A 25,382-nucleotide genomic window follows, 5' to 3' on the forward strand; every position below is an offset into this window, starting at 1 on the left:
TAGCTTTGACTATATCGACCTTTGTTGGCAAGGTAATGTCTCTGCTTTTTAATATGCTGTCTAGGTTGGTCATAGCTTTTCTTCCAAGGAGCAAGCGTCTTAATTTCATGGCTGCAATCACCACCTGCAGTGATTTTGGAGCCCCCCAAAAATGAAGTCTGTTACTGTTTCCATTGTTTCCCCATCTATTTGCCAGGAAGTGATGGGACCAGATGCCATGATCTTAGTTTTCTGAATGTTGAGTTTTAAGTCAGCTTTAAGTTTCACTCTCCTCTTTTACCTTTATCAAGAGGCTCTTTAGTTCCTCTTCCATTTCTGCCATAAGGGTGGTGTCATCTGCGTATCTGACGTTACTGATAAGCACTGCTAAATCATGATGGTGGTGATGGTGATGGTGGTGAGGATGGTGGTGATGGTGGTGAGGATGGGTTCTATCTCATCCCATCCTCCTGCTCCCTACCCCCCATTCAGCTTCCTCCACAGAATGCTGTCCGCGTAGCACTGACCCCACCATTCCTCTGCTCTCTACCTACTCTGGCTTCCTGTGCCACCTCAACCCCTGATGGCACCACGTTAATGGCTGGTCTGTGTGTTCCCCACCCCAGAACACTCAAGCAGAGCCTTTATTAACCCATCTCCATACAGCCTTCCTGTGTCTGTCCTGGGAGAGTCCAGTCATCCTGGGTATCTTTGGTCCTTAGATGCACAGACACATTTTGAATTATGATTCAGTGTCCATTTCTGGAAAGAAAGCCATATTTTCTCATTTAAATTGTGAAACTTTGCGAGAGTCAGAGGTGCTGTCTTCTGTCCCACTTCTGTTCTCCCCAGCATCCCTTCAGGGATATTCACCTCCAGGCAAGTAGCTGGTTCCAGGTTGCTGACTAACTGGCCCTTTGCAAAGGGCTGCCAACGCCACCTGCCCCTGGAACAGCCCAGACCATCAGTCCCTCCCGGGCAGTCATCTCGGGGATTCTGCTTCTGTCTGCAGTGCAGGGAACTATGTTTTCTCAGCCCCCGCCCCCCCAGCCCCACCCACCCCACACACAAAACAGAGACCGTAGGTCAACAGTAGGTTATGTGTGGTGGAGTGAAGGGACCCTGGGTAACTTTCAGCGAGTGGATCACAAAAGGCGAGGAAAACGGGTGGTCCATGGATCCCCCACAAAAAGCATAGTAACTTACAGTTTAAACTGGACCGTGATGAAACTCTGATCAATATTCTAGTTTTCCCTCCTCAAATTGCCTTGCTTGACTCTGTTTGTGTTTCCTAGCACGTATGTGAATATATATAAACCTAACATTTGAAACTTGAAAGCCACTGCCATCACAGCAAATGTGAATTTGGACACCTGGACGGCACGGCCAGTGACAAGGTTCGCAGCAGTGCCTGCAGCCTGCCTGCCGGGTTGACCAAAGCCAGGTTGGGCTGGGTTGGGCGCCCGCCTGCACCTCTGTTCTCTCGATCAACAAACCAGCCTTGCCCAGGGCCCCAGCCCCAGGACACCTGGCCCCGCCCGTGGGAACCTGGGGGGTGGGAGCACACATGTAACAACCAGGCCAGCCCACAGAGGCTGTGGTGATGAGCTCGTTGCGGGGCTGGAGGGCTCAGCCAGCAAAGACCCGAAACCACCTAACAGCCTTTCCCCCTCACTTGTCTTCCTCGTCAGGTCCTAGAAGATAATGGAATGCCCATGGATGACGATCAGTACGCTCTGTTGACCACAAAATTAGGATATAAGAAAGAAGGGATGAGTTATCTTGATTTTGCAGCGGGATTCGAAGGTAGCTAACAGCCAAGCACGAACCGCCTCCCACCCGGGGCCCCACGGGTCTTTCTGCATGGGGCCCCAAGGCCGTTGGGGTTGAAGTAGTGTGAGCTGAGATGTGGAAACCATGTGCGTCCTGAGACTGAAACAGACATTCTTGTTTAATTTTATCCGTGTTTCGGCCTTTTTTTTTTTTACCCCCACTCAGCTGCACTGTGAGTGCTGAATTTTGTCTGGCAGAGCCTTCTACAAATAGTAAGAGCACAAATGGTTTCTAAAATTGACTCCCAAGCCTGTGCTCCTCCAATCACACCTCGTGTCCTCTGAGGTTTTCCTCCTAAAAGTAGCTGCTGGTTATCTGTCCTCAGAGCCACCTGTGCACCAGCGGGGACCGTGTCCCTCCTGGACCCAGAGGCCCTGAAAGACTCAGCGACCTGGCCCAGAGCAGCCAGCCCCAGGCCCTCCCCTCCCCCTGCCCGCGGGGTTGCCAGGGGACTCATGCTCACAGCGCAGTCTGCTCAGCGCCCGGTCCTCCCATTTGCCCCTTGTGGCTGCTCTCCCAGCCACACACCCGGCAGACGGACAAGCAGCACCCAGCCTCCCGCTTCTCAGATCTGTAGTCTCTCCCCTCCCCTGTCTCCACTCTTACTGAAGTTTAGAAAAAGCTGCAGAAATCCCGTGTATATATCCATGGGTCCACAGATATATGAAAGCACTGCAGGCTAGACAGGGCAGAACCCAGACCGCTACTTGCATTGTGCTGCTCTCCCCCGGGTTGGCCTGGGTGATGACTGAATAGTGCAGTGGGTCTCGCTCGAGGAGCTGGCAGCTGTGACTCCTCACCAGGAAAGAGGAAGGTCCCATCCAGCCCCCCCACCACCAGATTTCATTTGCTGATTCTAAAGGAGAGAGGTCCCGCAATCCCCCACCCCAAAGACAACAGGAGAAGCTGTGGAATTTGGGGATTTTGACGCTTTCTTTGGCTATACGCTTTGACCTTTTTGAGGCAATAAAAAGAGAAAGAAACCCACATTTACCTTAGTGAGTGCTTCCAGTGCCCCGGTGCATCCTTCACTGAGGCGAGGAAATTGGAGGCCTAGGGTGAGCAGTGACTTCCCGAGGTCCCAGGGCAGGGGGCCTGTCACGAGCGGGCACCTCGCCTGCAGCTTCCTCCCTTCCCCCTCTCCCCCACTCCTCTGTCCCCCATCGGTACCCCCGACACATGGCCAGATGCTGGAGGTGGGGAGATGGAGGCTCCAGGCCATGGGGGTGGGAGTGGGCAAGGCAGAGGGGATCAGGCACCAGAGGGAGGTGTTATCCGCCGGGCGTAGCAAACCCGGGGTGGGGAGGCCACTCCAGACCCAGGTGCAGGTGAGGCGGAGGCCAGGTTCAAGGCTGGACTAAAGGACGTCCATGAGTTCCGGAGGCCCTGCCTGCCATTCATTCCCCAGACCATATCAGGGAGCGGGGGTTAATAGCATGTGTAGAGAGTCACATCCTAAACCAAGTCCTACGTTGCAGCCTGCCTTTAGAGAAGGCCACGTTCAAGTCATTGCAACCTGAGGGAAATGGGCTGGTTTTTAAGTGGAGGTTTTACTCCCTTCCACTGTTTCAGGGAGGAGAGAGATGGCCTCATTGATTCATCAACCAGCTGGGCTCCGGAAGCTGGCGGGCCGGGGTTATCGGCCTGTGAGCTCTGTGACCTCGGGGAAGTTGGACCCCTGTGTCCTTGTCTGTAGAATGGGCATAGTAATAGGTCTCCTTGTGCATAAACCAGGCTCAAGGAGAGACTCTGCCTCTTAGGGCCGTGGAAAGGGCCAAGGTTTGTCCAGAAGGTGTCCGGAGGCCTCCAGTCTAACATCCAGCACAGAGGTGGGCAGGGCCTGCCCGGTGACTGAGTTACATGTTCCTGCATTTAGGACCTGATTCTGGGAAACAGAACGAGCAGGAATCCTCCTTCTCTGTCTCCGGTAACGAAGGGGTAGACAGACAGGATGTGGTCCCTGCCCTGGAGCAAGGACGGAGGAGCCAGACGCAGAAACGTGCCAAGCGAGAGGGTGGCCCCGATGGTCTGAGGACAAGCTCTTCTCGTGGTGACAGGGACATTTCTAAGATCAGAACAGAGTTCACGCCATGTTCCGTCACAGAGTCGTAGTACCATCGAGAGTTCTAGCAGGACTGGGGACGGAAGAAGTTAAGCAAAGCGTTGAGATAGAAGTAAAGAGGCGCGCCCAGCACTAACAGAAGCCTCCTGATTCGCTGTTTCAGATCCTAAGATGAACGGGCCAGAAGTGACTCCACCCCAGACTCCAGTTCTTCCCAAAGGTGACGTGGACAGCTACTTTGTCACTGCTGAAGAGTGCCTGAGACAGTTCCCCCGGAGACTGAAGGAATTCTTCCGGGTAAATCACGACCTCCCTGCTGCCTGCCTTTTCTGGACCCAGCCCCCGCCCCGCCTCCTCACTGTTCAGCCACAGCAGGAAAGAGCCCTGGTCTCCAGCCCTTCTCAGAGCTCTCCTTCCTAGACTCAGGCTTGCCCCTCCTCCCCTCCTGGGGAAGGGGCTAAACTCTGCGATCCCCTCCCCTCCCCAGGCCCTTCCTTGCTGACACTGCTAGGCCTGCCTTCTGCCCCTCAGAGGCGCTGGAGAAGTAAGGAGACCCTCCTCACAAGACAGGGAGGGGTGGGAAGGGTCACAACAACCCGAGTTACAGCGAATTTAGGACCCTTTCAACCATCCTATCCACTCCTCTCCTGCACTCACCAAACAAGCTTTGTGCACTTCCACGTCATAAGCGGGACTCTCTGCTGAAAGCTGGGGCTGGAAGCTGGGAGCCCTGCTCAGGGAGCTCAGTGCAGCCCGAGACAGATGGTCAACAGACAATTCAGACACATCGCGACTGGCTGTCATCAACGGACTGGTTCTGTGCTATGGGGGCACAAGGGAAACAGCCACTAAGGAGGGCTTCCTGGAGGAGGTGACCCCCAAACGGAATCTTAAACCCTCAGCATGTGCTGGCCAGAAAGAGAAAGGAGTGAAAAATAGAAGAGCAGGCTTACTCAAGGCGGGTGGCAGGCAGGTCATGAGCTTTCAGGAAAGCTCCCAGCTCTGCATGACTGAGGCGGGGGTTGATGCAGAAGTTGTAATGGATAAGATGGGGAAAATAGCAGCCATTCAAACACAGAGACAGGGGCAGAATGACCTCAACTATTTTTGTGTTGAGAAGTAAAAGAGGATCGTTAAGTAGGAAAGAAGATCAATTTGATAAACTGACTACTGAGCTTCAAAATGGGGCAGAGGGTTGAGGAAGTTAGAATGTTTCCTCACCAGGGTGAGGAGACCCCGGGGTGTGGAGACCACAGGGCGTGGAGACCCCGGGGCGTGGAGACCCCAGGGTGAGGAGACCCCGGGGTGAGGAGACCCCAGGGTGAGGAGACCTTAGGGTGAGGAGACCCCAGGGTGAGGAGACGCCAGGGTGAGGAGACCCCAGGGTGACGAGACCTTAGGGTGAGGAGACCCTGGGGCGTGGAGTCACCGAGGTGTGGAGACCCCAGAGTGTGTAGGATCAAACACCTCAGCAGAGGAAACGATGTTGGGGCCAGGGGAGGGGAGGTGGAGCCAGCCCCTGGGAGCAGGGCAGCCCGTCTGCTGTGCCTGAAACATCTTCCCAGCACGGATTGCCAATTGGAGGTTCATTTTGGTTATTACCGAGCTCCCATTTTACAGTAGACACACTTACGATTGTCTAGCTCAGATTTGCAGGATGGTTCTAACTTTGACTGATGGCCTAGCCATCAGACCATGCATCCTCATAAGCAGACAGGGAGACGGGTTCGTCCTCATCAGTTAACCCCGTGTGGTGCCCAGCCGAGAAGAGCACGGAGTAGGCCGGGGTCCCTGTGGGGTGGAGAGCCTGCTTCTCTGAAGAAGGGGAGCCTGGCGGCAGGCAGAGAGGACAGAGGGGGAAGTCGAGGCACCGGGTCAAGCAGTCCCTCGTGCTGGTCAGCCGGACCCTGAGAGGCCATCACCTGCCACCCCACCAGTGAAAACCCAGACCCCTGTTCTGGCCCCTCCCCACAGTCTCCTGTCGCTCATCTTTCCCAGTGGGGACACAGAGAAGCCAAGCTCCTTGCTGGCACCTGCCTTTATTATCCGTGAAGCTTGGTTACAGCACACATGTGTCCTATGTTTCCTAAGAGGGTCTCAATTTTAAATAATTAACTGATAAATAGATTTAATAAATGTTCACCAATGCCCACTCCATCCTGCAAGGAACTTATAACCTAGTGGGTGAGACAAGCGAACCCCTAATTGCCAGGGTATGCATGATACAGACTCAGATGTCGGTTCCATCCAGGACCCTGGTAGGTGCTCGTTGCCCTCACAGGTGTATATAAATGGAACAGAGCATGTCTTGATGGTTAACTGGGAAGGTCCAGTCACTTTATCTCCTTTCTTGAGTTCCTATTTGTGAGAAGTTCTTGAATCTCTCTCTCCATCAATAATGAAAAATCTACCTTATATTAGTTGAAAATGCTGTTAATCCTGATGCTGCTAATTGCTCAGTGATCTGTAAGCAGATAAGTGGATCTCGGTGCAGGTGGGTCCACGCACAGCAGCGAAGCTGAATAAGGCGGCCTCACCCTCCAGGCCAGGCCGGAGACCACGAACAGTGGAAGGGAACAATTAGCAAACAAGGGGCATCTCCCCCCCTGACTGGTGGGGAAAGCAGGCACCAAGACCCCCTTGGTGACCTGGGGTCATGACCTGGGCACAGGTTCCCGTGGCCCTTGTGGGCTCACCTTCCACCTCACCCTCTAGATAGGGTCTGTGTAGGTTCAGGCACATGTCCGTGGATTCATGTATGTTTTAAAAACAAAAGGACCAAGCCCCCCTCTGCCCCGCACCACACACAAATAGGGTCTTCATACGTATGCTTCAGCCACCATGTTTTTCGCTTTACCATCTGTCTTGAATGCCTGACCCTGCAGGGTGGTCTCCACACATTGCTCTGCTCAGGGCGGCCCCTTTCTCTCAGAATGAGCCAGAGTCCTGCCTGATTGGCTGTAGCCCCTTTCTGACCCATCTCGACCCCCCTGACCCTGGGTCATGCTCCGGCCAGCGCCCTTCCTCCCCTGTGTCCTTGCATATTCTGCTTCTTCGCCTGGATTGTGGTCTGAGCAGCTGAAAGAAGGTGCTGCCACTTCTTGAGTTGGAAGGCCCTGGAGGACAAGCCGGGGGCCGGGAGTTTGATTTTGGCCTTGCTCATTCTGACATCCAAGGGGAGATGCCGCAAAGCCTTTGGAGACGTGCATTTGGATGCTGTGGGAGGGCTGGGAGCTGCGACGTGGAGGGAGTCCGTGGCAGAGAGAGGCCCGTGGTCCCAGTGGGCAGTGCCCTGGGGATGAGGCTGCTGGATGGTGGCAACTCTGAGAGGCAGGGGCAGCCCTGGATGTCAGCTCCCACTGTATTTAACATAGTGATTGTGCACGTTGGTGCAGAGTGATCTTTGGTGAATGAATAAGTGAGTACAAGTAGGTCTTCCACAAAACCCCAGAAGGTTTTACTTGCACACCCGAGTCGAAGTAGGTCTTGCTTTATGTGACCTCTGTGGAGGGTCCTAGGATACAGAGGTGCAGGCAGGGCCCCCGGAGTGGCCGGAGAGACCCCAGGCAGGGCCGCGGGAGGTGCTGGTGGGACCGAGGGTGGGGACAACAGCCGCAGCGGCTGCACTCCAAGCCCGAGACGGAGGGAGCCCGAGTTGGGGGAGCAGGGTTGTTGGCCCAGATGGACCCGGTTCAGATCCCACTGCTGGGTGCTCGCTGTCCAACCTCAGGCAACAGTAATAATAACAAAGAGCATTTTAGACCCTAACAGAACCTACACATCCTCTCGTAAGTGCTTCGCCTGCTTGGCATAGTCAGTCCTAATGATGACCCCGTAGGCAGCGACTCTGTCTTCCTCTGTGACGGGTGAGAAGCCTGGCGGGGTTCAGTCTCTTCCCTCGGTCACTCTGCTAGTACTGGGCAGAGCTGGGCTTGGAAACCGAGCAGCCTGCCCCCCTGGATGTGCCCTGAGCCCCACAGCCTGGCTGCAGCCGCAGGTTCCCTGCCAGCCTCTGTTCCCTCACCTGCAAAGTGGGAGTCACCGCGGCGCGACCTGCAGATGCAGAGGCAGGGCTCGGGCGGGTGGATGGGACCTTCATTTCAGCCCGGGCGTCGAACCAGGGCCCATCCTCTGGGCAGCTCCTTGGCGGAGTTCAGCTCAGCGCCGGTTGTGCTGTAGGAAGCAGCTGCCTTTCTGAAAGGTTGCCATTTCCAAAACCCATATAAAAACATCGAGGACCAGATTTTTACATGTGCTGGGAAGCTCCAGCATACTCAGCCTTCACTTCCGATGTTGGAAGTACCACTCACAGAAGCCAAAGGAACAGGCGGGAAAGAAAAGCCACTCCTCTCCCTTTCCTGAACTGTGTTGAAAGAGGGCGCCTGAGGACAGAGTTCATCATCGCCCTGGGAAAGCAAGCCCTGGCAAGGGTACTACCGGAGCAGGGAAATCTCCAAAAAAGGCCACAGTGGGAGCGCGGCCCTTCCCTCACGTTGGGGATGAGTCCGCAGAGCGGGGCGGGGGTGGGGGGCGGCCCCAGGTTTCGGGGGGCCGGGCTGTGACACTGTGTCCTGGCTCCAGGACCCGTACGCCGCCTTCTTTAAGATGGACACTGACAGGGACGGCGTCATCACCATGCATGACCTCCACCGGCTGCTGCAGCACCTGCTTTTCAACCTGAAGGACGAGGAGTTCCAGCGCCTCCTGGGCCTTCTCGGCCTAAGGCTCAGCATCACGTTAAACTTCCGGGAGTTCCGGAACCTGTGCGAGAAAAGGCCGTTCAGTACAGATGACGACGCGCCCCAGAGACTGCTCAGGTAAGAGGCCAGAGCGGGGCAGCGTCCATGCGGGCTCCACGTGGTGCCAAGGGCCGGGGCTGGGGGCGGGGCAGCTGCCGCCCCCGATCTCTTCACTCTGTCTTAGTTCAAGAAAAACCACTCTCAGGATCACACGCTCAGTGTAGAAAGACTAGAAAATGCAGAGACAGGTGAGAAGGTACACTTGATCTGAGCCCCCGTGAGCATCTCTTTTTTTTTGTACTTCACTGTGCGTCATCCCAGTCTTGTTAATTTACACGTAAATATACACGCGTACTTGTACGTTTTCATTGTTATGAACCCAGGGCCAGATAGGTAGGCGTGTCGCTCAGCCTCCCAAGACCTCTGGGTGCACCGCATGCAGAGGGCGGTGCTGGGTGCTTGTCAGGAGAACACATGGACGTCCCCCAGGCCTGCGTCCTTAACTTGGGCAGTAAGCCTGGCCTGGGGAACCACACAGCACCTTGTGGTAATTGGTGGAAACTAAGTGTCATCTCCATCTTTTTTCCATGCACATAAATCCACCCATGTTCTTGTGTATTTGTCTCTTTAAAACCCTGGGGTCAGCAGTGCCAGCCGCTCTAGGAGATGCGAGGACCCCTTCCAGCCCTTTCTCAGGCAAAACTCCCCACCCTCCCCCACTGTTCACCCCACGCCAGCCTCACTCACAATAGGAGAATCTCTGCGTCCAGCTGGGGCCGTGACTTGTTCGTCTCCTTGGCTTCATTCAGTAAGGGCATCTGCTCCTTGAAGCAGTGACGGGCCTCCCATCTTACCTGGGACCTGTCACAGTCTCCTCCCCCACTGGGATCTGTTGACAGGCATGAATGAAGGGGACTTTGAGCCGCTCCCTTACCAATTATTACAAGTACACCATCAATATTTTGTGAAATGTTACCCTCCACTTTGCTAGCACAGGGCTGCCCTTGATCCTCAGTGATTCAGCCCAGTAGTGACATCATCACTGGGCCCTTCTACCCTTAAGGCACCTCCAGCCCCCAGGGGCTCCAGACCAGTGCCCACCCCCAGACGGGGGAGCCGCTAGTCGCCCTGTCACTGGGCCAGACCGTGCCACTCCTGCAGGCTGCAGAGGCCGCTGACCTTGCCCTTTAATTTTCCCTTCTGAACTTGCTAGTTTTATTTTGTCTCTACTTGAAAAGCTAGCAAGGAAGAAAATGACTGTAGTCTCTTTCTAAGTGAAGCGATCATGGAACACGTGAGTTGGACACCTGCTTCCAATTGCTCCAGTTGTGAGGAGCTTTAATATGAGACTTGATTGCTTAACATTCAAACAAAGCAAGAAAATATCCTTCAGAAAGAACTTTCTGGAGAATGAATGCAGAACGGATATGGAAAATTTCAACCACAAAGTGCAGTCTTCCCATCCACGTGATTCCGCCGTCTTAGTTGTATTATTTGTTCATCCATCACACGTTTACCGAGGGTCTGCTGTGAGTTTGGCATCACCCCAGGACTCAGTGGTACAAAAGTGGATGAGGGGCTCAGGACTGAACCGGGACAAGTACAAAAACACAGGAATACAAGGATGTCTGAAGTGCCACAGAGAGGGGAGAGACCAAGCCTGCTTGAGGTGAACAGGAAAAGTAGGACATTTCAGTTGGATCTTGAGATATAAGGAGGAGTTTGTCTGGTGTGAGTTACCAGATCGTGGTTCAGGGCCAGGGGACCACGTTTGCAGAACCGCAGAAGTGGGAGTACGGAGCATACTCAGGGACCGGTCACAGGACACGTGCACCAGTGTGGCATGCACAGGGGGAGCAGCCTGAAGTTGCAGGAGGGCCGGGTGAGAAGGGGCTTGAGTGCCAGGCTTGGTCAGCAGGCCGGAGAGGATTCTCTGCCTTGGCATGTCGGGGCGCATGTGCCATGCAGACATCCTTCAGCAGCCCCAGAGTAGATGGTAGATGCAGAGGCTGGATCCAGGAAGACCAGCTTGGGCCCCAAGGGCCTGGTGTAGTCTGAGCTCTGAGACCCAACCAAGGCACTGCATTAGAAAGCCAAGCCTTCCCATGGCTGGAGCCCGAACCTATGCTTCATGAAGATGTATCTTTTCATACTCTACAACCCTTCAAGGAGGCATCACTACCTGACTTTGCAGATAAAGGAATTGAGGTCTTGAGGAGAGTTTCTGACTGGTCCAGAAGGACCCAGGTGATGGGCAGTGGACAGAGATTGGAACTCAGGGTGCCTGTGGGGAGGGGCCGCCTCCTCTGTGTGGAGAGTTGGTCTCTTTCACCCCCCGACTCTCACTGTTCTCCACTAGCCAAACCTGGATGCCTTCCCTTTTTAGAAGCCATCACATCCTCTCTCTTGGATCCCTCTGTGTTCTGGGCCTTCACTTTCCACCTGCATCATCAAATGCAGTACTTTTGAAAACTTTGAAGGTTCATAACTTTGTTGAAGACAGGAAGACCATCTAGTTTGCTTCATAACTGCACACAGCATTTTCATTTTTAGATGCGTAAATAGCAGTTAGAGTGATTAGTCCAATGACCTGATTCATTTACATCATCTGTTCCCTTGTTTAAAGCACACGGGCCTTGTCCATTTATCTACTGACAACCCACATCAAGTTCCTTTTGGTGCATGTACATCATCAAAGATGAAAGAACGCTGTCAAGTGTCCTGTTAGCAAAATTAGACGGTCAGCTTCTTGTCACAAAATATTGTGTGATCCAGTCCTTCCTGATGAATGACTGACTGAGTGGAAACAGATTTCCTTGCTGTTCATAGATGTGAATCACTCACTCATCAGGAGATTTGGCTTCTGTGATCCAGTTCACCATCATCTTCTGGTTCATCTAATCATGTGAAACATCTTGGTTTTCTTCCCTTTGCCATCTGGGGTTGAAGTAAGAATTCTCAGTTCTCACCTGTGTTCAGTGAAAGCTAACCTAAGACCAGGATGGGGTCCCTGGTGTCTTTTATACCTTTCTGAAAGATGCTGTTACACTTAGGGCAGTGCAGGTAGAAAACCAAAGGGTAATGTAACAGTGGTGATGCATTTCAATATGGTATCATCCTGCTAGGAGACTCTATTTTTGTTTGTTTGTTTTCATGTTATTATTTAGTCTCCTTTTTCTTTTTAGCATAACTGGAAACAAATGTATGAAAAACAATTGAATGTTTCCTAGAATAATGAGATAGATCTAGTATCATTAAATCTAGCTCAGTAAGACCCCATGATCTGTCCTATTCTAAGAGGGTTCAATGGACCCGTGTGGTAATTGCAAGATAAAAGGAGTTTTATTTCATAAAGAAAATAAACGCACTTTTTATATTTCTCTGGCAGATCTCTAAGAAAGAAAAAAAGTCATGAATGCCACTTTCTATTTTCTGGATCATACAGATTTTCTATCTCTTCTTTAAATATTTGGTGTAATTCATCTATGAAATCATTCAGTCCTGGAGTTTCCTTTTCAGAAGAATTTTAGCTGTGAATCTGATTACTTTAATAGTTACAGGATCATTTAAGATTTCTGTTCCTTCTTGACTGAGTTTTAATAATGTGTGTCTTTTAAAATATTGGTCCATTTTGTCTAACCTGTTAAATTCATGAGAATAAAGTTGATCACAGTATTTCCTTACTCTTCTTTCAATAGCTATGGGGTCTTTAGTGATACCCCTGTTTTCATTTTCTGATATTGGTAGTTGATGTTTTCTCTCCTTTTTCATTGATTCATTTAGCTGAAGGTTTTATTAATTTTATTGATATTTTCAAAGAACAAGCTTTATGTTTCATTCATTTTTCTCTGTTGTTTTTCTGTTCAATTTCATTGATTTCTCTTCTTTAATACTTTCTCTTCCTTCTTGCTTTAAGTATACAGTTAATCCTTGAACAACACAGGGGTCACAGGAGCTGATTCCCCCCCCACCACAGTCAAAAATCTGTGTAGAGATTTTGACTCCCCCAAACTTAACTACTAATAGATGACTGCTGATTAGACAACTCACAAATAACATAAAGTTAATCAATGCACAGATTATATATGTATTATATACAGTATTCTTACAATAAAGCCAGCTACTGAAAAGAAAATATTGTTAAAAAAGTCATGAGTGAGTGAGTAAGTTGCTCAGTGGTGTCCCACTCTTTACGACCCCATGGACTATACAGTCCATGGAATTCTCCAGGCCAGAATACTGGAATGGGTAGCCTTTCCCTTCTCCAGGGGATCTTCCCAACCCAGGGATCGAACCCAAACGGGAGAGAAAAATGCATTTACAGTACAGTGTTTGTCCATACTGTAAGTTTCCATTGTCTGTTACGAGATGCATCGTCTGTCAGTGCCCATGTCTGTGTTGTCTCATATGATACAAAGCACTGTAGGCGGCGTCCATCTTGGTGTACAACTCTACACATCAAAGATGGAAAGATAATGTGAAAAAGGAATTCATATTTATTTAGAGGTATAGTAATTCATGCATGGATGGCAAAGAAGCAGCAGCATGGTTGCTTTAAGGGAGCTTAGTGTAACTGATACAATTGCGGACCTGGTAGCCTAGCCTACACAGTAACGAATTAATCATTATAACATCTTTATGGCATACAGCACATGTGTGCATGCATGCTCAGTTGTGTCCAACTCTTTGCCACCCCAGAGACTTCAGCCCACCCAACTCCTCTGTCCATGGGATTTTCCAGGCAAGAATACTAGAGTGGGTTGCCTTTTCCTCCTCCGGGGGATCTTCCCGACCTGGGGATCAAATTTGTGTGTCCTGTATCTCCTGCACTAGCAGGCCGATTCGTAACCACTGAGCCACTTGCAAAGCCATGGCATACAATATTACACTCATATTCAAAATGCAGTATTGGAATCATTGTTACTTTAAAAATAAAAAACCCTTACCTGTGATGATACACTAGTATTCAGTTTCTCCAATATGAGAGAGAGAGGGGGCAAGAGAGGGAGAGACATACTACATGATAATGTAATTCTTTGAAAGTAAAGTTATAAATCAGGAAGAAAATTAAGACATTAATTTTATATTAAATATCACCTTATGCCTATGTAAGGATAGACTACTGTCTACAAATATTTTATGCTTTATGACATACCTTTTTCTTAAATGTTTTCAATGTTTCTAGGCTGTGTGGTTCATCTGTGAGTTTTTTCAAGTTATCACAAACCTCCAAAAAATTTCCCAATATATGAGTTGAAAAGATTGGCATATAAGTTGACTTGTGCAATCCAAACCTGTGTGGGGCAAAGGTCAACTGGAGTTTGTCCTGCATTTTTATTTTCTTAAGCTGAAAACTCAGATTTTTATTTGAATTATTTCTTAATGCTGTCAGTTTTCTCATAGGCATTGATTGAGCTGCATTTCACAAATTTGGACACGTTGTAGTTTTTATTTTCACTCAGTTCAAAATATTTTCTAATTTCCCCTTAGACTGTTTATTGAAACCATGGATTATTTAGAAGGATATTTTTTCTTCAAAATATTTCCATGGTTTCCAGCTGTTTGTTATTGATTTCTAATCTAATTCTGTTAAGTTTAGATAGCATACTTTGTATGGTTTTAATTATTTTAAATTTGTTAAGGTTCATTTTATAACCCTAGAAACGGTCTATTGTGGTGAATGTGTTGTGCTTAGTCACTCAGTCATGTCTGACTCCTTGCGACCCCTTAAGACTGTAGCCCGCCAGGCTCCTCTTCCATGGGGATTCTCCAGGCAAGAATACTGGAGTGGGCTGCCATGCCCTCCTCCGGGGGATCTTCCCAACCCAGGGGTGGAACCCAGGTCTCTTGCATTGCAGGTAGACTGTTTATCCCATGTATACTTGAAAATAATGTGTATTTGTCGGTTGCTGGGTGGAGGGTTCTGTAAATGTCAATTAGATCAAATTGGTTATAGTGTTCAGATTCTTGCTTAGTTTCTATTAGTTCTACCAGTTACCAAGAGGGGAGGGCTGATGTCGCCAATGATAATTTTGCATTTGTCTATTTCTCCTTCATTTTTAATCCACTTATGCTTCCTGTATTTCAAAACTCTGAGAAAAATGTATGTTTATATTCACCATTTCTGCTTCTCTTCTTTTATTTCTGAAGTTTCAGTTTTCTCTCTGCTGTCATTTTCCTTCCCCTAAAGAATTTCCATTAGGATGTCTACTGGAGACAAATTATCTTCGTTTTCCTTCATTGATCATATCTTTATTGTTCTTTCATTCTTAACAGTTTTTTTTCCCCTGAATATAAAATTATGAGTTGACAATTCTTCTGTTAAAGCACTTGAAAAATGTTGTTCCATTGTCTTTTGGCCCCTACAGTTTGTGAGGGAAAATCTACAGTCATTCAAATGGTCCTCTCTCTGTGGTGGTTTAGTCACTACGTCATGTCCAGCTCTTTTGTGACCCACGGACTGTAGCCCGCCAGACTCCTCTGTCCACAGGATTTCCTAAGCAAGAGTACTGGAGTGGGTAGCCATTTCCTTCTCCAGGAGATCTTCCCGACCCAGGGATCAAACTCGAGTCTCCTGCATTGCAGGCAGATTCTTTACCGACTGAGCCACCAGGGAAGCCCTCTATAAATGTGTCATTTTTCTTAAGTTGCTTTCAGGATTTTTCCTTTATCTTTAGTTATCAGTAGTTTTAGTATGAAGGCGTCTCAGGTGGCGCTAGTGGTAAAGAACCCGCCTGCCAACGTGGGAGACGTAAGAGATGCAGGTTCGATCCCTGGGTTGGGAAGATCCCCTGGAGGAGGATGTGGTGTGTTTGAGCATGATTTTCTTTGAGTTTATCTTTTCTGAGGTTTGCTGAACTTCCTGAATCTGTAAATTTATGTTTTTCCACCAACTTTGAGCAGGTTTCAGCTATTATTTTCTGAAGTTTTAAACTTTTTTCAGTAGCAATCTTCTTCTGTTCTCCTTTCAGTCCTGCAGTGACCTGATATTAGATCTTCTGCTTTCGTATCACAGGCCTCTGTATCATAGGCCCTGGAGAGATTCTTTTTTTTTTCTCTGTTGATCAGATCAGATTATTTCTAGTCATCTATTTTCAAGTTCACTGACTCTGTCAGTGATGGCTCTGTCATCTTCATTGACCCAACCCAGTGAAAATTTTATTTCAGTTGTTGTATTTTTCAGTTCCGAAGTTTCCACTTGGTTCTTTCAGGTTTTTTTTTTTTTAACTGCTATTTCTTTGCTCAGAACTTATGTCTTTCCATTTATTTTAAGAATGTGTACTCTTACCTCATGATTATAATAGCTGCTTTAAAATATGGTATTTTCAACATCTAGGTCATCTTGGAGTTGGTGCTTGTTTGTCTTTTATCTTGAAAATTGTTGGCATTTTCCTGGTCCTTCGTATACCAAGTAATTTTGGCCTGTATTGTGGATCTCTCTAATGTTCTATTGTGACACCCTGTTCCTGTTAAAATCCTTGGTAGTGTGTTGGTTGGTTGATTTTCAAAGCAGACAATCCATCTAGCTAGTTTCAGAGTGCGTGTCCTGACCTGCCCTCTGCGGTTTCACTGTCAGTCTGGTTTTCAGAGCCATTGCAGCTCCATCAGGCCAGCCCATGAAGGCAGCTCCCAGGAGCCAGTCCTAACTACCCTTAGTTAGGTTCTCAACGCTCTCCCCGGGTTGCTTTGGGTTAGTGTCACATGTGCACACATCAGAGCGTGTGTACACATCAGAGCGCACGCACACATCAGAGCGCGCACACATCAGAGCGTGCACACACATCAGAGCGCGTGCACACATCAGAGCACGTGCACACATCAGAGCGTGTGCGCCTGGCACTTCCTTCGTGCATCTGAGCTTCCCTTTCTCTAGCTCTCTCCCCTCTGTGATTTCTTCCCACCCTCTCCAGCAGTCATCAACCCACTTTTTGGTCTTGTGGTTGGAAAATCTTCAGGTTTTAGTCTTTCTGTACTGTTGAGTGCTTCTCATGACTGGGCCCACCTCCAGGGCAACACGATGAAAGAGAAAAGGAGAGAGAAAATAATGTGGATTTCTTCAATCCTTCTTGAACACAGGGACCCCTTTCACCATCCCCTCTGGTTTCGAGAGAAGAATTTCAGTTTGGGGTACCTACTGGGCCAGTACCATTGCTTGGCACCGTCATAGAAGTGCGGTTTTGTAACTCCGCTTGCTTCCCTTGTGGCTCAGCGGGTAAAGAATCCACCGGCAATGTGGGAGACCTGGGTTCGATCCCTGGGTTGGGAAGATCCCCTGGAGAAGGGAAAGGCTCCCCACTCCAGTATTCTGGCCTGGAGAATCCATGGGATTCTATACAGTCCATGGGATCACAAAGAGTCGGACATGACTGAACGACTTCCGCTTTCTCTTGCCTCAGATCAGGAGTGGAACAGTAAAAAGTGACAAGAAAGGGGAGGCTTCCCTCATGTCCTTTGTACTTTAGGGGCTTGACTTCCTAGTTCTTCGGTCAGCAAAACAGGCTTTCTTTTGCGGCTTTTTCTGTCCACATCCAGTGCACAATTCCAGTTAGAACTGTCTTTAAGCAGCTCTTAAACTGGAAATAGGGGGGGGGGGGAAAACTGTGAAACTCACCACCATATAAGTTGGTCTTCAAGTTTTGATCCCCGCCCCCATCAGTATCCTATTACTTACTTTTGGGTGTCCTCAGAGAGTTGCTTTTTGTATTCTGTCCAGAGCTGTGATCAGTGGTAGAGAAGGGGTAAAGTAGACATGCCTGCTCCTTTTCCCTGGGACATCTCAGGACTCTGGCCCTGCCTGGAATGTTGCTCCCCAGGATAGCACAGCACCTTCTCATCACTCAGGCCTCAGGGAGCTGCTCTCTGACCTTCTTGGCTGAAGTGCCCCCGACCCCACCCTGGTCCCTCATTCTCAGTCACATTCAGTATCTGAAGTTACCTGATTCACTTATTTTTCCAAGTGTTCGCTGTATGTTCCTGCCATCAGAGCATGAGCTCCTTGTGGACCTGGGTTCCATCTGCCTTGCTCATCATTGTGTTTGTGGAACCGAGTTTGGAGCAGCTAGGTGTGTTGATTCTCTTTTTCCCTCTGATTGTGCTATACTCCAGACACCAAAAGTACTTACAATGAGACTAAATCAATAAATTTTTGTAATAGATTCAGAGAGTTAGAGCAAGGCAATGGACAATTACTGACCTAGAAAAGTAACCTTCCTTGAGACTGAAGAAAAAATACAAGCAACTCCAGTGCCATAAATCATGTCCCTTTCCAGAATCATCAGATAGCCTATAATGAAGAGAACCATGTAAGTCCTACAGGAAATCTTAAATGCACAGATAATCAAACACTTAACAATCACCGTGATTTTGAGCGAAACAAAAAAACATAAAATAGTGATATTAAAATCAATAAAAAAAGAAGAATGAATTTCTGAGAAACAAGATTAGTGTAACAAAGAAGAGAATGTTTTCAATTAAGTGTAAAAAATTTCAGATAAATTTGGGAGGACTTTATAGCCATAAAATTCTTTTAAAAATTAGAGCTGAAATGTTAAAACTTTCAATAAATGAAATGCATAAGATTAAAGATAACATCGGAACATGGATTGGAAGATAACATTGGGTTGGAAAATAACAAAAAGAGATGTTCATGAAATGTAATACAAAAAGACAAAAGGTTTAAAAACATGCATAAATAAAAAATTAAGTTGTTCATACATCTATTTAGCAAGGTATAGATAACATAGATAAAGAAGGAAAAAATAATTGAAGGAATGATGAAAGATCATTTCAAAGGACTGAGAAAATATACACATTTTTGGTGAAAGATCTTGCTGAACGTGCAGTAAAATGAGTGAAAATAAACAGATTCCGACAAAATGTGGTGAAATGTCAAAATATTAAGGATAAAAATAAACCCTAAAATTTCTAGATTGGTAAGACAAGCTTCTTACAAAGGAAGACCACTTGCTATCATGGTGCAATTAAGATAATTTCTTAAAATCAACCTACAGGTTTTTTTTTTTTTTTTTATTAATGGATGCAAGAATTAAAAAATGCTAGCAAATAGAATCCAGCAATATGATAAAAAAAAAAAAAAAGAAAAGAAATCAGGGTATATTGGATGTGTGTTTAGACAGTGGGATCATTTTGGTAGCGCGTTGACTTTCCAGAGACAGAACAGGCCTCTCAGGACCTCCATCCTTTTTGGGGGAAGTCCAGGTGAGCTCGCTGGGGTCAGGTGAAGTCTAACAGTGACGGCAGGGGACTGTGTGTCATTAGGACGTACAGTCCTTTAAGCAATAGTTGTGAAAATTCAACATAATTCACCCAGCCTTCCAAAACCTTCGTGGTAAAGTAGCACTGCAAGGAGATCAAATGAGTCAATCCTAAAGGAAATCAGCGCTGAATATTCACTGGAGGAACTGATGCTGAAGCTGAAGCTGTAATATTTTGGCCACCTGATGTGAAGAGCCGACTCATTGGAAAAGACCCTGAAAACTGGGAAGGATTGAAGGCAAAAGGAGAAGGGGGCGGAAGAGGATGAGATGTTTAGATAGTATCACTGAGTCGATGGACATGAGTTTGAACAAACTCTGGGAGATACTGGAGGACAGAGGAGCCTGGTGTGCTGCAGCCCATGGAGTCGCAAAGGGTTAGTGACTGAACAACGACAAAAATAAAGTAGCAATAGAGGATTAGACTGGCTGATCTTTGGATCTCTTTCCATCCTTGAAATTCCATGATTCTGTGGAGTCCGGTAGGCAGTTGGAGAGAGATGGAACAGGGAAGCAGGTGAGGTTGCCGTGCCAGTGGCACGGAGGTGTGGACAGCACCAGGCAGTGGCCGGGGGCAGGAACAGGGACGGCTTCTCAGGGGGTAGATGAGCTTTGGGGGGAAGGAGGGAGGAGGAGTGGGCGGCAGGTGGAGAGGGAGAGGCACTCACTGGGGGCACATGTTCTCCACGTGGTGGGTGTTCCAACACATGCTGTGATTTAAAGAGCAGCGTCACGAAGGGGACGAGAGAGGGGAGAGACGGTTAAGAGTGTCACGTGTTAGGCAACAAAGACTCCCTGGCTTGTCAATGTAGAAGTACCTGGTGGAGTTGAAGACTTTGGGTGGCCAGGGGGAGGGCGGGTCTCAGGCAAGGGAGGTGTGCCAGCCGTAGTTCACCTGTGTGCCCCACAAGCTGGCTTCTGCCAGAAGAGGAATGAAAGTGGGCCCAACCTCATGTGGTCCACGTCAACAGGAGGAGGGAGAAGACTCCGCCCAGCCACTGCCGGTCCAAGAACTCTTGTCTGCCAATCCACGGGGAGTCAAAGTCTATGTAATTCACCAAAGAAGCTCCGCTCTGAATAAGACACTTTCCAAGTGACACACAGGTCCACAGCCCAGTGGGGGCTTCTGGGGTAACGAGGGCCACCATGTCCTCAGTGACCAGTAGGTACAGAGCACTGTCATCAGGGAACCTGGGGGCGGTCCCGGACACCTGAGACCAGCAGCAGAGTTTCTCGGAAGGATTTAAAGGAGAAGCCTCGTACAGAGCAAACGATCACTGCTTAATTTGTTGGCTCCGGTGCCATGCCCTGCTGTCTGCTTTTTTATTTTTTTTATTGTGTTTAGTTATTTTTTTATTTTTTGGTTGCAAGGACTTCCCTTGTAGCTCAGTCAGTAAAGAATCTGCCTGCAATGCAGGAGACCTGAGTTGGATTCCTGGGTCAGGAAGATCCCCTGGAGAAAGAAATGGCAACCCACTCCAGTATTCTTGCCTAGAGAATGCCCATGGACAGAGGAGCCTGGAAGGTTCCCAGTCCATGGGGTTGTAAGTATCGGGCATGACTTAGCGACTAAACCATTATCATTACCATTTTTTGGCTGCACTGGGTCTTCACTGCTGTGTTCGGGCTTCACTGCTGTGTTTCGGCGAGCAGGCGGCTTCTCTCTCATTGTGGTGTGTAGGCTTTGCAGTGTGGTGGCTTCTCTTGTTGCGGAGCACGGGCCCTAGGCACACAGGCTTCGGTAGTTGCAGCACACGGGCTCAGTGGTTGTGGCTTGTGGACTTAGCCGCCAGGAAGCTGTGGGATCTTCTTAGACCAGGGGTTGAACCCATGACCCCCTTTATTGGCAGGCAGATTCTCAGCCACTGGACCACCAGGGAAGTCTTCTGCTGTCTGCTCTAAATGTAGGAGGGGAGCGGAACGTCCCAAGAGAACTTCTCCTGGAGACTGCGGCCGCAGGCCTCACTCATCCTGACCTTGCACAGGGCTGGGCACTCCAGCGGTGCTGGCAGAACTGAGCTCGCTGAAGTGAGATACAAATGTTAAGCGAAAAGAAGATCCTCCGCGCATAAAACCACGGTGGCCCTCTCACCTCTGTGAGCTGAATTGCCTAATGGGTCCTCTCCTCTGTCAGTCTGTCATCAGTCTGAGGACTGACGCTGGAGGACCTGCCAAAGCTGTAGCTTCAGCTAGAATGAAAATGATGAGAAAGGCTCACCTCCAGCATGGGAGGGCTCTGAGCTGATGGGCCGGGATTCCCGGAACTGGCTGTGTGATTTCGGCAGGCTGTTTCACCTCTCCAAAGCCCAGCATCCCCCTTTGCAAAGTGGGGTGACGATGCCAACATTGCTGGGGAATCCCAGACTCCGTGTGGCAAGTGACTGACAGCTCCAGCCCACCTGGAGCTCGTGGAGGTCATGGTCACCCCAGAAACCACGTCCGCCCCGCCTGGCGTCATACACAGAGTCACAGAGCTGCCCGGATCACATAAACCTTTGCTGCAGTTTTTTCTTTAGATTTCTTTCCTCACAAGCATCTCATGAACATGAATTATACTTCTCTCAAAGGGTGACCTGGGGGACTTCCCTGGTTAAGACTCCAGGCTTCCAGTGCAGGTGGCATGGTTTCCTTTCCTGGGTTGGGAAGATCCCTGGAGAAGGAAACGGCAACCCACTCCAGTATTCTTACCTGGGAAACCCTATGGACAGAGGAGCCTGGCGGGCTACTATCCATGGGGTCACAAAGAGTCGGACGGGATTTAGCAACTGAACAATGACAACAGGGGACTAAGATCCTGCGTTTTGCATGAGACGACCAAAAAATGAAAAAATAAAGAGAAACATGGGGCTTGTTTGCTGTCCTCCTCCTGGTTTTCCAGGCTCCTTTGGGGAGAAATTCTTGTGAAGGTCCCTGTGGGGGCTTGCTCACTCACCTTCAGGCAAGACACCCCCATCACCCACGTGCCCGTGAGTGAACAAGGATCCGAGCAGGGCAACTGCAAAGATAGAAGAGGCAAAAGGTTTTATAGGATCTGCTCCCCAAATTTGTTGTAGTGAGCGGGATAGTCCAGGGCACCCCAAATTCCTTCAGCCACAGTCTTCACTGCGCTTCATGGTGCCCTAACCACAGTCTTTTTTGAAAGTGTCTTCGGCGCCCACCGTTCAGTGAGTAAATAGTATTTTGATCATTTTGTATTCCACAGACTCAACCTTTGAGCATGAGCTGAGACCAAGTCTGTAGGTCATGTTCCCTAGGGTTCCCAGACTATTTGCTTTGGTCCGAGTTATCACACCCACTTGTACATTCAGAAATAAAAGTTTTGGGTTGTTTTCATCCAAAGACAATATTGTGCTGTGTTTTTTTTTTTTTTTTTTTTTTATCCCTCTGGGAATAAATGAACCCTTTTCGTTTTGTGAACCGCTGGAAAAGTTGAACAGCATTTATCTGGAAATAAGCAAGGACTCCTAACTAAATTTAAGATTTCCCTGACATGAAGCTGGGGAAGTAAGACTGTATTTTAAGAATTAAGTTAGACCAGATGTGAAATAGCAGACTTTTATAGTACTTTTGTCACGAATGGGGGTAGGGGAATCCCTTGAGTGATTAATGAGTCTTTTAAATTGAGACAGAATTATTTGTAATTTTTTTTTTCTTTTAAGACCAAAACAGAAGGTTGCAGATTCAGAACTAGCTTGTGAACAGGCGCATCAGTACCTTGTCTCCAAAGCAAAAACCAGATGGTCAGACTTGTCTAAGGTGAGAAAGCGATTGTTTCCTTAAAAGGGAAGGGCATCTATTTCAGTGTTCCAAGGTCACTGGGATTATGGAGCTGTTTTGATCCAGTCACTGAGATGGGAAAGCAACTTTTTATACCAATGTAGTGCCTCCTTTGACTCTTAAAATACTTTTTCAAAATAAATTGTCACATTCTAGGTCAATTTGGTCTTTAGGGGAAAAAAGTGATTTTAGGAGTTACATGGACTGAAATTCCTGGCTTTCTCTCAGGTTTGATATGAATTAAAAATTTAAATGAAGCAATGTAAGATGCTGTCATATTTATTTTTACACAGTTATAAAGTGTTAGTCATTCAGTTTTGTCTGACTCTTTGTGACCCCATGGACTGTAGCCCGCCAGGTTCCTCTGTCCATGGAATTCTCCAGGCAAGAATACTGGAGTGGGTAACCATTCCCTTCTTCAGGAAATCTTCCCAACCCAGGGATTACACCCAAGTCTCCTGCATTGCAGGTGGATTCTTTACCGTCTGAGCCACCAGGGAAGCCCCCACAGGTATAAACATGCATTTTAAAGAGATATTTCTTCCTTTCCTGCCAAAATTATGAAAAGCACATTTTCAAGGTGAATACCCTCCATGTGAAGCAATTGTAAATTGTGATTACTGTGTCAAGATGGACAGACACTGTAACAATGACAGCTATACCTGCACGACAGGAGATCTGAAATGCAAGCCGGGTCATCCTGAAGTTTAGACTGTGGTGTCAGTATTTCCCAGTGCAGCAAGGGCCCAGTAACTTCACTTTAAAAGTATTTGTAAACTGCATCAGAGGAATACGTTCACACTGTTCTGAAGAACATCTCCACTTTATTCCGTTTGGTCATTTTCTTTCTGTGTTCTCCCTCTTGGCCGGTGTCCAATGTGAAGGCCTGCTTTTAAGCACCCGGACCGCCACTTCCTTGGTCCCCATCCTCAGAGCATGGACTCTGCCAGCCCGGGCCAGCAAATCACATGGACCGAGGCTGGACCGGCCTTCCAGAGTAGTCCCCTGGGCTGAGGAGCTCAGGGCGTGATCCGGACTGCACATGTGGGCACACAGGGCCCATACCCCAGCAGGGAGGGGGCAGAGCTGACACCGTCAGCCACGTGCCCGCCCGCTCCTGCTTCCCTCCGACCTTCAAACTCCCTCAGGCTGGACCAACTCAGGAAAACAGCCCTTCTGCCCAGCCTGCCTCTCCTCCTGGCTGCTCTGCCCTCCTTGCCTTGTGGGAGCAGCCGCCTCCTGGGTCCGCTCTGGGCGCTGCTGCCCGTGGGGCCAGGGCCTCCCGAGGGCCACCTCCAGGGCCCTTCACAGCTTCTTCCAACCCCGCCTTGACATCGTACAAACTGCATGCCCGGGGGGTGTGCCTGCTCCCTCCTGGAGGCGCTCACGGACCAGGGGAGGGGACAGTCAAGGAGCACAGGCCGGTTATTAACGAGGCAGGCGGACGCTGAAAGGAGCGGGCTGCTGGGAGTGGCCGGAGGCTGGGGAGACCTTTGCTTCTGCCATGTTCGGTCCACCCTCCCTGAAACGCCTCCACCTCGGCTCCCTGACACCCTGCAGGCCCCCCCCGACTCCTGGCCCAGCCCCCCGGCTGGTTGACCTCCTCCTGGGCCTAGCCCTCTCACTCCACCTTGATTCCATGGCCTCTCTTAGCCGCCTTCATCCTTGATGCTGGGCAGAGCCCCAAACTACGTGTGGAAGAACCGTGGGGACCCCAGAGCTCTGGGCTGCTAAAGCAGCAGCCCCCAGTGTCCTCCCACGGAAACCTCTTCCATCTCTCCTAGAACTGAGCTTGGTGGGAGTGGGGCGGGGAGGGGACACGGAGGATTACGGAGGAAGAGGGATTTCAGGGGCCTGGAAGGGGGTGGGGTCGGGGGAGGAGGCACTTTGTCCAGAACCAAGCTCCGGGTCACCTTACCGGCCCCCGCAGGACTAAGTGACCCGGCATGTGCGGACCACCCCGCCGCTCTCTCGGTTTATCTTTAGTACCGCACTGAAGGGATTAGTTCTGGATTCTAAACCGGCAGAAAGTAAAGCCCAGAAACAAGATCAGCCGTATTCCCACCAGACCGCCTGGTGATGACACGTGGATTCTCATGGGCGCTCACATCCGCACTCTTCACTGCTGGGTCCCAGCATTTAGAGATGGTGCAGATGTCTCCCTTCTGCTGCGTTTCTGTTGGGAATTCATGAAACAGGACCTGCTAATATCCCAAGGGGGTGTATTCTCCAGTAAAACTGCACTTGAACTTGAACAAGGGTTCAGGGTTTAGTCATCTTGTGACCGTCACATATAGGGTCACGTAGCCCGCCAGACTCCTCTGTCCATGGGATTCTCCAGGCAGAATACTGGAGTGGGCTGCCATGCCCAGGGGCCCTCCCGACCCAGGGGTCATACCTGTGTCTCTTTCGTCTCTCCTGCGCTGGCAGGCGGGTTCTTTACCACTGGTGCCACCTGGGCAGCCACGTAAGGTCACGGGGCCATTCCTGCCACACACAACTGGGGGCGCCTCCCGCTGGATCCTCAGAAACACAGAGGAGTCATCCCCTCTGGGGGCAGCTAATATGCTCATGTCTATTGAAGTATTTTTGGAAAATAAGGTCATTGGTTTCTTCAGCAAATATTGTTATGAGCTGACTATGCCCTGTTAGGGAAGTCACTCAGTTGTGTCCGACTCCTTGCGACCCCATGGACCGTGGCCCACCAGGCTCCTCCAT

The 25,382-nt window shown here is 49.2% G+C and overlaps 1 protein-coding gene across 1 annotated transcript in view; it reads left to right on the forward strand.

Annotated features, from left to right (window-relative positions):
- The window catches only part of EFCAB6 (EF-hand calcium binding domain 6), a 245,902-nt gene that overhangs the window by 151,228 nt on the left and 69,292 nt on the right, over window positions 1-25,382 (forward strand). Inside the window, exons 18-21 of the mRNA XM_061124022.1 lie at window positions 1,671-1,785; window positions 4,038-4,171; window positions 8,456-8,691; window positions 22,547-22,643. Coding sequence (XP_060980005.1) covers window positions 1,671-1,785; window positions 4,038-4,171; window positions 8,456-8,691; window positions 22,547-22,643 — 582 coding nt within the window. The remainder of the gene's footprint in view (window positions 1-1,670; window positions 1,786-4,037; window positions 4,172-8,455; window positions 8,692-22,546; window positions 22,644-25,382) is intronic.

Source organism: Dama dama, chromosome 22, assembly GCF_033118175.1.
Source record: "Dama dama isolate Ldn47 chromosome 22, ASM3311817v1, whole genome shotgun sequence".
NCBI classification, from domain to species: Eukaryota; Metazoa; Chordata; class Mammalia; order Artiodactyla; family Cervidae; genus Dama; species Dama dama.